This window comes from Apteryx rowi, unplaced genomic scaffold (genome assembly GCF_003343035.1).
Source record: "Apteryx rowi isolate R43461 unplaced genomic scaffold, aptRow1 scaffold_47, whole genome shotgun sequence".
Taxonomy (NCBI): domain Eukaryota; kingdom Metazoa; phylum Chordata; class Aves; order Apterygiformes; family Apterygidae; genus Apteryx; species Apteryx rowi.
The window spans coordinates 547,540-560,739 of NW_020450727.1; the positions used below are offsets into that span (position 1 = coordinate 547,540).

Here is a 13,200-nt window from a genome sequence, read left to right on the forward strand (position 1 = left end):
TTTTTTTTTACAAAAGTAATATTTTCTTTATCCAAAAGAACATGGAATTAGGCTCTACAATGAGTAAGTGTCTATCAATCTATCTATCTAATGGAATGATATGGATAGACCTTTATTCTACTATGCTGAGATCTGGTCAAGTAGCCCTTGACTGAAGAAATGAAGAATTACAATCAATTGCTTATTTTGAGCTACAGGAGCCGCACATTCTCTTGGCAAAGTGTAAATACAGAATTGATGTGATTATTCCCATTTTAAAGCTAAACATATAATTAAACACTTTGCTAGTTTAGATTGGGATAAAAAATGATTGAAGAGCTATTCTGGTACTTCAACTGGCAACTACACAGAGAAGTGATACATAGTTGATTAATAACTCAGGAACACAGTCTCTGCAAGACCATTATAGCCATACTTGTGCCTAATTTAACCAAATCCAGTCCCCTGAGAAACTCTTTGCTGAAAACAGATCATACAAAACAGCATAAAATTCCTAATCCTGAAAACTGTTATGATAATAAGCACCAAGATCCAAAAGAGTTCCTGCAACGATTGTTCCATTTCTAGTCTAGTCTTTTACAAGTCATTGTGAATAAGGTTTGTGACAATCAGCTTTTTACTTCAGAAATTAAGTAAAAAATTCCTTCACATCATAAACAGTTGCAATTATACTGTCGTTATGGAATATGAGTACCTTGTTATAATTCTTAGCTAATTCCAACATCTCCTTCACTACTGTTTCATTGAGTTTGCAATGTTCACTGTAGTCCTGAAGTGTCAAACCCTCCATCCAACTCTTCTTATGCAAATTTAGCAACATCTGCAAAATAAAAACTGCTTAAAACATGCATCATAAAATACATTCATAATACTATGAAGATGTTTGACAGAAAATATATAGAAGTAAGAACGTAATGAAAAATGACTGAACTTGTGATGTTTAAATATGGCAAACACAATAATCAAATATTCTTTTAGAGCAGACCATAGATTTTTCTGTAAGTTAAGATCAAACTTTTTGAGGCCTGAATATGAAAATGAGGCATAGAAACCAAGGTTAAATTTACTTTGATAGGGATACTTAGGTTTTGCTTCCATTTTTGTATTTTTGCTGTAGGTTGAGAAAGCACAATTGCATTGTAAAAGAAATAACAGGAAGGTGAATATTCTAGCWACCAAATAGACAATAGTTGAGCTTCTGGCCTCTGTCAAACTTGAAAAATATTTTAATGCTTTGACTAAACACACAAGGAAGATATTAGGCTTCACTGATGAACCTGAACTATATGCAAGCAGCTGTTAAAGTTGTGAAGTGAACTTCTATAGCAAATGAAGCAAGACTTGTGTTTGTCTGACAAAACAAACAGCCCTAAAAACAACATGATAAAACAAAGTAGATTTTTTTTATGGTGATAAACACAGGGACTATTAGAACAACATGATGTTTTTTACTTGAGATTCTGATGATATTCTTGAAAAGGTGAAGACATAACTATAAAGGCAATTTCCTGATTTTCATACTTAAAGAACGCATATTCCACAGATGATCTGCACACACAAGGACTGTAGGGAGGATTCTTTCAGCAAACAGTTTCAGCTTGCTTCCAATTTATAAACATTTACTACAGAAGTCTTTGAGAACCCATAAAACCTGTAATTCATATTACCTGAATAAAAGTGACTTTTTCATTGTATATACTTCTCCCCAAAAACGTGGCTTTGGACCACATGAACTGAGTTAGAAGTTTTTGTTAGGCAATTTATATTAGCAAGATCTTAGCAACACACAGAGTCAGTTGTAGGCAAGTTGCACATGGACAGCTTAGCTAGGTTATCTAGATTTTGAATTACGGTATTGTGTGATAGGCTCATCTATGAGGGACATGAAGCGTGTACTCTTCTTATTATAAATGGAGTTTAACAGACCACCACATGAGAGGTTTTTCTGAAATAGGAACCTGCTTTATCAGAAATTTATGGAGATACTTGCTGCCTCACAGATTCAAGTTCTTATAACTTAGTCAAAATTATTCAGTGACTCCAACGGTAGTCATTTACATAATGTAAAGCCATTAAACCCAACATGCACTTGGAACTTCAGAAAAGATTGGATTGGCCAAACCATTGCGTTTTAACAGAAACAACCTCTGGAAGCTTCATAACCATCTCCTGAGGTAGCTGGTTTTGATGAATCAGTTTCCATATACAGATTAGCAAATGCTCCTGAGGAACACTGAGGTCTCGACAGTGCGATTCTGTCCTAAAAAGGGCTATGAATTTCACAAATTCTTCTCAACTCCCTGATTTGCATATATATTTTTCCATGATTCAAAGCTGTTTTTCTTTTTATTACTTCTAGCCCCCTAGAAGTCAAAGTTAAGCGAGAAAACTATTCTGACCTGTGCATCATGAATTCCAACTGTGAGATCAACTTGTAACTGTAATGAAGCCATGAGCACGCACAGGCATAGCTGAGAACAGAATTTGGCTATTCAAGCCTTAACTTCAGTAGATGATAAATAAGCTTTATTTCTTTTTTGTTCGGCTGGCTGAGGTTGTAATGCTAGAGGATTTTACTTGTAATATGAGGAAATTTGATATTAAAGTTACCAGCACTCAGTGAACAGTATTTTTTTTTTTGCAAATGTACAAAGTTAAGTAGGACATCACTACTTTCTGAGAGTAGATGAAGTCTTGGGGAGCTCCATTCATACCACACGGAAGCACTTTCTGTTGAAATGATTACAAGCCAATGATTATCGCCAATAAAAACCTGAGAAGCCTTTGTTATGCAATTCCATTCTGGAAAATACAGTCTTACAGCTTCAGGAATTCCAGCCTGTAACTGCAAACCTAATGCAGCTAGTATGGCTTTCAGCCACATCTCTGAGAACTTGAAACTTTGCAGAAACCTATTAAGTGTTCCCAGCATGAGGACTTTCCAGCACTGTACAACCATTTCTAAGAACAACAAGCTTAGTAAAACATTTGGACAAAAATGCTGTCAAAATACTTATATGATTATTAGAATGTGTTTTGGGGCGGTTTCATCATCATCACTACACATGTAAGTGGTTTCTGGAAGAGAAGTCATCTACTCCAGAAGAGTTAAAATGTCTACTAAAAGTATCAGCAATTAAAATCACAATATTGCCACAACTCTTAAATATAGGTTTTTTTGTACACTGAATAAAAACTAAAATAGTTACCTTCTGTTCTAGTTCATTCTTCCTGTAGTTGATAGTGATGGAATAGTAATGTCTGTTTAGTCCATGAATTAGTGCCTGTAAGATTCAAGGAGAAATTTGCATAAAAATTACCCGCCATTGAAATAAAGAAATACTAGAAGGAAACGTTCATTTAAAAGACAGCCATCTTCAAATACACTTAAAAAAGCAGAGACTATAGGTATGTATCAAGTCAGTACACCTTCTCCTAATTCTCTCTTTCAATGTTTGTGAGCTAACAGTCATACTTTCTACTTCTAAAAAAAAGGCTCTTGCACATAGTAACAACCATCATAGGAAAAAATGATAACCACTTGCAAACTTTTGACCAATACATATATACAAACATATTTCTCTCAAATCTTTCTTCTCTCAATAAATTTGGGTATCACTTGTAACAGTAAGAGCCTGATATTTAATACAAATAAAGGAATGCTAGCTATTTATTTACAACCACTGCCAACCATTCTAAGTTTATATTCTGAGCTATAATGCAATGAGAATAGCTGAAATAGTGATGAAACATTTCAACTATTACTTAGACTATGTGCATCAAGTTCATCTTGGATATTAAAGGTCTTTTTTTTTTGTTACTTTAAATGCAAAAACCTTTCTCATTTTAATTATGCCCCTTGCAAATTTGTCCTTAAACTTGTATATCACAATCTGAGTGATTTAGATTAATCTCTCAGACAGTGTAAAGGTAAGTGACACCTTTATGCATATATTATTCATGCATTACACAAAAATTTACATTTGAAATTTGTGACTTAAGTATGAGTTGGATTAAGATTCAGGTTTTTTTGTTTTAAGAAAATTCTATGATAAAAGCTCATCACAACTTAAGTCTGTTTTCAAATAAAATTTTACATTGTGAAGTAGATATTTAGAAATATGAGATATGTTTCTTCAACTATGGTAAGTCATGCTTAAAGTATGTATAATTACTGGTAAATATTTTCTACATTTCAATCATGCCACCTATTTATGTTTAAATATATTCTGTAGAGCTATCCAGAGTGAATGTGTATTTGCATCTTTTGCAAATTAATATTTCAGCATTCCAAAATTATCTTTATGAAAGCTGAAAATGTTCTCATACATACATTTTAAACAGATTTCTTTTGTGAACACTCATATACAAAGCTACAAAATTACTTAAATGGTTACATTCACAAGAACCAACAGTTATGCATAATCATTACTTGTGCCACTGACCATAATAAAGTTGTAAAATACAACTTTATTATCAATAAAGTAATTTATGGCTGAAGTTGCATGTAATAAGTAGTTTCCACTGAAATTTTCTTGTCCTGCTCAAGGTTATTGTATTAAAAACAAACAAAAAAAMCCCACAAACTTAAACAATACTATAGGGGTTTAAAAGGGAGGTCATTACACATGGTCCAGAAAAGCCCAGCAGAACAGTCTCCTGAAACATGCAAGCATGGGCTTGCCTGTATCCAATCAAGAGTATTAGCTGGTTATTTCATACTCATTATACTTTGCAGCTTTCACCGATGCAAAAATCAAAAGCAAAACACATAAACCTTTTCAAGCAGACACTTTTATGTGTCTGAATATTTTTGCTAGTATCTTTATAAATAAGGGGTTTCAATGCAAATGTAATAAAAAGCAACTGATGTTCTGCAAGATAAGGGTATGGTGATCTAGTAACTCTCAAAGGATAGGTCTCTCGTAGCAGAAGTTTACCTCCTATTTTCAGTTCTATTATGGCTAGTGTATTGTCTTTTTCTAGGATGCTTATCTAGCAAATATTACTTTTACTGTTCAAGTAATGGATCATAAGAGAAACAATTAGGTTTCATGGCTGCAAGTATAGGTGCCTTTTAGAAGTTATATTAAGGGGAGAAAGTTTCCTGGGGGGGGGGGGGGGGAGCAAGGGGACACACTGAGGTAGAAGAATGATACAGATAAAAGCATTAATCACTCCAGGGAGTACTTGCTTCAGAACAAAAGATATTTCTTGAAACAAAGGTTTGCTTCATTGGAGACTAACATTTTTGCCTTAGTAGTTAAACAGCCAACTTCAGAAACCAAACTTTAAATATTTAAGTTTTCCAAATGCCTGCAAAGAAGAATTGGACAACATACTGAAAGGTAATAGATTAGAGTTGAAACAATCAATTTAAGTGTCCTGTCGATCCATCGGACCTCCTACTCCACCATTTTTTCAGCAAATTATTGTGCTGTTACTATCAAAATCAGAGAGGAACTATTTAAGACACAGCCAAAGGTTAAATCTAAATTACTTAAGCAAGAAGCTATATAAGTATGCAGTAGAAAGAGAAAAGATTGTTAATGAAAAAAGTACCTTTTCCTTGATTTGCTTTAGAATAATTTATCTTTAGGAAAGCTGAGACACGTTAATAGAAGTACTTGTTTTTAAAACAGCCAWACTGAAAAGGGATACTCTTTCACCTATCTTGTATCACATGGTATGAATCAATCGTCACTTTTAAAAGTTTTTATTTCCATAAGACTGTACTTTAACCTTTGCAGTATACCCTTAAATATGCATTCACACTTATCTAATTTAGGGCTCAAATTTAAACTCTTCACATACATAACTCTGTTGATGAATCACACCAATTTTAAATGCATGCATAAAAATGTTACAGAGAGAACAATAAACAATTTGTAGCTTACTGTTTGTAGGTACCTTTCCCCAGAACTGCTGAATAAATCTTGAAATTTACATATACTAGCAATGCTGGGTTTACCTGGATAGATGGCTTGTTTAAATGACCCAGATTTGAAGTTGTTTGTCTTGGTTCGTGTCCCAAGACCATCATATTAGCATTGATCAATCTGAAGGCATCAATAACAACCTGTAAAAGCAAGATGTCAAGTCAATTCTTTTTAGAAAATGCAAGTAATAGTGCCAAGCAATAGTGGACAAGGCACAATCAACTCTCATCTGTTTTTGGCCTTTATCCAGAAAATCATTTAATTATAATATTAATAAAAAAGAGCCTCCTGCTGGCTATGCTATCAGCACACTCCACTACCTTGGATTGTAAGGTGACACCAATTATTACTTTTTTCTGTAGAACTTTAAGTTTTATATACATGGTATTATCATATAACATTGAATTTTTAACTACACTTACTATAAGCTTCAAAGGTATGCATATGTTTGTCAGCTAAATTTTATCCAATCAGAATGAATGGCAGAGAGAGACTAAAACTGAAAGTGAGCACAAGCTAAGGGACCGAGTCTAAAGCCCAGTCCTGTCACATCAATTATACTACCACAATACTTGAAATGACAACAAAATTATAGCCAGCAAGGAACTTGCCCCATGTATTCCCTTCTAGTCAGATGCTTTTTGCTTCTTGTGACTATGAAAGGGTCTATAAACTGTCTGATGGATTAAAAAGTCCTTGTCAGTGTCATGCTCAGGAGTAAAAAAGGGAGTAAAAGAAACCCAAGGTCATTTATGATTTAAAGGTACACAGCAGGTAGTATTCAGTGCTATTTCATCACAAATAAAAAAGCAAAACCATCACTATTTTTTGTCCACCCTGTGCTGCATTTGTCTATGAAAATCTTTGGAAATAGTATTTCCTGGCCCCATAAATAAAAATAATCACCTATCCAACACCTGTGTGAGGCAAGATAGAACTGAGATCATATCAACAATGCCCTCAAAATTACCCTTAGCAGGTAGTCGTCATTACAGATTTGTAACTACAAGATAACCTCGCTCATCTAGGCTCCAGTCTTGCACTGGACCTGGACACAGACTTGCACATCCACAGAAAGACTTGCAAGTGCACCTTGCAGACAACTTGCCGGCCTATGTTTGAAGAGCTATTCCAGTTCTTTAAACTAAAGAGTCTGAATCTCATTATTAGCAGCTTTTATTACAATCTTTTTTATTCTCTCCCTCTCCATACTACGTGCTGGACAACAAGAGGTAAATTTGTAACAGTGACTGCTTTGATATTCTGAGACCTGAACCAAAATATTTTGTCTTGAACAAGCAAGGAATCAACCACTGTCCATTACAGAAACAGTCTGCAAATAAAGKGACGTTGAGTTTCCCTCCTTGTTCTAATATTTTCCTCTCAATTTACACAAATATTAATAACTAAATGCATATTCACTTTATTAGGAGCACAATAGAAACACTGAGACCATTCATGGGAAAGTAAAATTACGCAGCAAGTATTAACAACAAAATAAATATTTAATCGAACTGCAAACTGAAAAACCCTGATAACTCATCACCTGTTGTACTTCCTTTTAGATCCAACTGTTTCAGTCGTGCTGTGGGACTGAAGACCAGCAGGGCCTGCAGGGCAGCTGCTCTGCCAATCGGCCAGACCCTGGGGCAGACCTCCCGCCTTAAAACAGCGCGCAGACAACATACCGGAAACTCTTCTCTTTTATTAAAATATTAGGTTATGACCCAATTAAATTCAGATGACATAGTGACAAACTCATACTGAACAATAATAAAAACAAAACACAATTTGGACTTAATATGCAGAAGTATAAATATAACATGTTATATTAACATTACAAAAAAGGAATTGCATTAAAAAAGAACCTAATTCTCAGAAAAATCTGAAACAGTCTGTCTATATTTTCTTGGTTGTAACATATAAAATAATTGTAATTCTTCCTTTACCATCATCAGATTTTTCTTTATCTCAAAATATTTATGACAAGCTTTTATACATATATCTTATCAATGTTCCATTTGAAGCAGATGCTCTAATTTATGAACACCTGCAAATGCCCAACCATAATAATCAGACAGTATAAATTAAAAAGTCAAGCAAAGCAAAAAAATTCCACACTACAGGTCTCCAGAGACTAGCTAGATTGTGGGGATGGGAAGGAAAATCAAGCAAATAAAAACTTACCCTGTGGAGCAAGAAACATTAGCTTGGCAGTATACCATAACCACAAGGAACTTCATCATAACTTAGCTTATTAGTGGCCATGCTCCTAGATTTGAGTTTAAATGATAGCTTTCCTAGACAATGTTTAGCTTACCCAAGAATGAATGGCATTTGCAAGAAAGGATTTGTTTTGAGACTTGAGCTATCCAAAATAAAAAGCAAAAAAACAAAAGGACTGAACATATTAAACTCGGTTTTGATAATAAATTCAACATTTCAGTTGGTGTTCTCATGGTTATGTTTGGATGAATTTCACAGTAAAATACCTTAGAGAATTAGTTGCTAAAACATTTTAGACTGATTCTGAATATCGATCTAGCCTCTGCCCGGAAGTAGCTTCCTGTGGGTTCCAGACACTACGAAGGACAGCCGGGTCTGTCTGCCTCCCTGAAGAAGTGAAATACAAATATTTCCTAAGTTGAACAAACAGCAATCTAACAGAAGATGCTATGAAATATTAAAATCACAATTATTAATTATTTAAAAAGCATAAAATTGCAATTTTACCATCTCAAAAGGATACAAAAAGTATGCATCCGAATGATATTTTTCTTCTTAGTTGCACTGTGATGACCAATGGTAACTAAATACTTTAACTACACTAAGATTAAAGGAATTCACTGCTATCACTATAGCAACCGTCTTAAAGAAACTAACATGCTCAACAACCTGGAGGCTAAATTTAGATCTAATACGCAATAAAAGCGTAAATACAACAATATATCCTACATATTCATTTCTATGAAATATAATTGCTTTTTGCATAGTGAGAACAAATCAGTTCCTCCTTTAGAGGATCATATCAAAATAAATAGACTCATTAATGTCCAGTGTACTAATGAGCAATGGGTGAACTAGGTGTTAATTATGCCACAGGAAGATTCAAGAAAAAGCGCTCTGGTGAGCACTTGGAGGTGCCTACAAGCTGAAATCTCTCTTCTATGTTTGTGTATTTTGAAGTACAGCATGATGCAATCAGATGACAGCAACATGGTCACTTTGTATTTTACGACAGAAACTTTAGACACAGTAATTTGAACAAAGAACCTCAAAGGATTAATTAAAACTGGAGCAAAAATGTTCAATTATTTAGATTTTCTAAGACATCGGTATTTCTCATCCAAGAATTTAAGTTTTCACTGCACTTCGATTGACTTTTGTATCTTGCACTGTCTGAGCAAAAACTACAGTTTCCCCATTCCATTACCTATCTGTAAAGGCATAAGAAAGTTAAACGAAGGTCTATAGCAGTAGGATATTTTCCAAATTACAAAGGTAGGAATTTAAAAAAATGCACTTCCATAGTGCAACTCTTTCACCACTCTGACCATTTAATTTTTCCTAGTACAAATGTCTTCAGACTTTTCAGAGGTCATTTCAACAGCAGACAGCTTATAACAAAACCATTAGCAGTTTGGCTAGCTTAAGGAAACCTCTTACTTTCCTTTTTTGTTTATTATCACTGCATGAATCTGCAGCATATGAGAGTTTATAATTTCTCAGGCTTGTTAAATTCATGTTAAAGGTCTGTTTTCTTGTTGAATAAATTTTGTTCATATAATGCTGCCTATTTCATATACTGAGTCTTTAATAGCACCTTTGGTCTATGCGCAACTCACAGATCAAAACAGAGGACTAAAATAGGGGTTGATGATGCTATTTACATGTGTGATTCCTGCTGTCTTCTTGTTAGTAGCTTTAATATAATAGAAGACCTTGTCTGTTTTGTAATTAACACATCTTTACTGGAGAGATATTTGGAAGTGATTGCTGTGAATATACTGGTTAGTAAAATAAACACAATCACACACCACTTTCTGTTATCAGACAAATTTGTGAATTGTACACATTATACTCCAGATCAACAAACTGTGATATAACAGCCAAGTAGAAGACACATTTATATAACCCTTTATTTTTCTGAAAATATGTATTCAATCTGACCTTGCAAATATAATTAGCTGGTGGGATGTGTGGATTTCAGTACCATGGATGCTTTACTAATTGCAGCTCTTGGAAATAGATACTAAATATTTGGAAGCTGCCAATACAAAATAAAAACTGCATCTTTTTGTACATCTGTCTTAGCTTCAAAAAGCATAATAATCTAAAAAACAATAACTATACAGCATTTCTCGAGCATTTCCCTGGGGTCAACAACCCACAGTAGAGCCTGCATAATGAATTTGCAGAAACAAAACCTACAATTATTTTCAAACAGAGTAATTTGAAAATTTGAGGATAGCTATAATTATGATTCATAGTTATTCACCATCTAAGTCAAATGCTGGACTCCTGAATTGTTAACTGGATGAAAATCTGGCCTTATATAATCTGCCCATAATTATTAAAAAAAGGCTTGATTAAAGCTTATGATATTTAATAGTAGGACTTATTTTAGTTTCTTCTGACAGTGTAAGTGCCACTTTTCCAAAGCAGTGTTCATACCTTTTTCTTTGTTAAAAAAAAAAAAAAATTAATCACACACTTGATTCTATCAGATCCCTATACTAACAAATCTACAAACAACACTTAGAGAAACACACTTGGTTTGCAAAGTGTACTATATTTTAATGATACAATTCAGTTAGCAGTAAGTCAGCCTTTTTAAATTTTTTTCCAGCATCAATAATTTTTCAGTGAAAAATCTAGGACATATGGTAGCTATCTTCCAAAAAGTATTGTGTCCTTGGAATTCAAATATCGACGTATTGTTTATGCCATATGTTTATGAACAAACATATCAGTGCTCAAAGGAAACTCTGCAAACGATATAATGTGGTTATGCCAGGTGTGGAGAAAGAAGTAATGTCCCATCTAAAACCTCTTTTATCACCTGCAACTGACCTGTTATCAACTGCTTAGTTTGCTTCCAGATTCTTTAAAAATGAAATGGAACATGTGACCGCAGCAGTGCAGCTAGGGTTTATGCCCATTTCGTTATTTATGCTGCCATGCACTGTTAGACAACCACGAGTGAAGAACATCTTCTGTCCCCTGTAAGCCCACAGCATAAAAAATTCAGGGAAATCTTACTTTTTATGCCATTTCCAATGAAAAGCACTAAGAACTGAAACTGACTGATGCCAAATGCATATCACTGAATTGCTGTGATTGTGAGGCTGAAGTCTGCAACATGGAAATTATTTATAAAATGTCAATTTTAGCTCTGGAAAAGAGATTCCTAGGAGTATGTGCATTTTCCTTCTTTATCCTTAGAGAATTGCTTTCTTGTGGTCAAATCTGCTGTACAACTTGAATATCCATACTGGAAGGGGAGAGAACTACAGTATAATACATTTATCTTGACAAGTGAGGGCATGCATCCATAACTCACAAGTAGCAAAGCCACAAGTTTTAAAGCTATATTCCTCAATAAAGATAAATGGACTATTCTATATCCACCATGGCAAAAGGAAATTAAACATTTAATACTTTTCAAAAAAGTCTTCTTGGAACTTTTTTTTTTTTAAGGAAGGGAATGAACTAAAGTAACCTATGCAAATGGTTTAGTACGTAAACATTCATTGCTTAATTTAGTCACAGCAAATTCAAAGGAGGTTGTGTAACAAATTTTAGAACACCAACACTGATATTAACAGTTTTGGCATACCATTAAGAAATTCAGAAAGTAAAATATGCAAATAATGTCATTCTGGATATGTGCAACTACCCTAAAAAATTGCTGGCTTGCAAAGAAAACAGTAGCAAAACAGTACAGTGGTAAAACTAAAACAGTTCAATACTTTGTAGTTTATGCCTAGGTGTAGCAAAGACGCATCCTGAACCTAAATGCATGCATGAACACAGACCTAGTGTGCAGAGGTAACTGATCTCCTGGAAATGCAGCTCTCTAGGAAAGAAGTATCATTTGTTATTGAGTCAATAGTAATCAAAACCCACACAAACATAGCTACCTCCTCATTTTCCAAATCAGACTTGGTTTAAGACTCAGTTCTTGCCTAGATGAAATTAGGATGTTTCAGCTCTTGATACACAGGTTACGGCACCGAATGCACTGTTCAGTGTATACAGAGAAATAGTCCAGTTCAACAGATATTTGGTAGTTATTTAGCTATCCATTCTATGAAACTGGTAATCTCACCCCAGCCAAAGATGCCTGCTGTCCATGTCACAGGATAGTGGCTCAGCTGACATTCCTGTTGACCAGATTTAGTGACTGATGAATATGCAAAATGAATTACTTTCACTTCCGAAAGAAATAGAGTTGATTCAGCCAGGTGTAACTTCATTGGGAAAGTTTTTTCTAGGAATGAATGGAAGACTCCCCCTCCTCCCCAAATTTTGGCAGTTAAACAGCTAAAATCACATTAAAAAAGCATACTGTGTTTTTCTGACGATTTACTAATTAATTATCTTGACAATAGAAGTTGTGATAAAGCAGTATTAAATCTTTTTTTCTCCACTTATTTCTCAGCTATTTTATTTTCTCCACTTTAATCTGAGAATCTACAAACACAAGACCCCCACCTCAAAAGAAAATATCCCACAAAATATTCCATCCTTTTAAAATTAATTATTGTGTCAATGAGTTTGCATCATGGTACTCTGCTTCACTTTGTATAGCTATGTTTTAGGTTCAAACAAGCCCTCCAAGTAATGTATACCTCTACTTGCTGTTACTGAAAATTGTCCAGTACAACACAACAGCAAAATTATTAATATATCAGTGACCACGAACGATTCAAGATTCCAATGGAAAGACGAACGTTATTATGCATACCTTAAGAGTAGCTAAATGCACTAGGTGTTGTACAAAATGTACAGAAAGATAAAATTCCTGTCCTTGAATACCAAAATTGTACACTGTAAGGTTTCCTGCAGTATTTTAGAAATTTTCCTTTATAACAGAAAACAATTTTATAAGTCCAATTCTAACAATGAAAGCTGTTCCAGGTATAAAAGATCCTGACATAAAATGATTAATATTATGTGTTTAAAAACAAAACCAGCTATTTTATTATAAATATTATCTGCATAATAATTTGCAACAAATAGCTATGTCTCCAAAGCA

The 13,200-nt window shown here is 34.1% G+C and overlaps 1 protein-coding gene across 6 annotated transcripts in view; it reads right to left on the minus strand.

Annotated features, from left to right (window-relative positions):
* PSMD14 (proteasome 26S subunit, non-ATPase 14) overlaps positions 1-13,200 on the minus strand; it is a 50,032-nt gene that overhangs the window by 3,652 nt on the left and 33,180 nt on the right. For all 6 annotated transcript variants that reach the window (XM_026078033.1, XM_026078036.1, XM_026078034.1 and 3 more), the window contains 3 exons: positions 5,972-6,079; positions 3,210-3,284; positions 695-820 (listed from right to left, as the gene is read on the minus strand). In XM_026078033.1, coding sequence (XP_025933818.1) covers positions 695-820; positions 3,210-3,284; positions 5,972-6,079 — 309 coding nt within the window. The remainder of the gene's footprint in view (positions 1-694; positions 821-3,209; positions 3,285-5,971; positions 6,080-13,200) is intronic.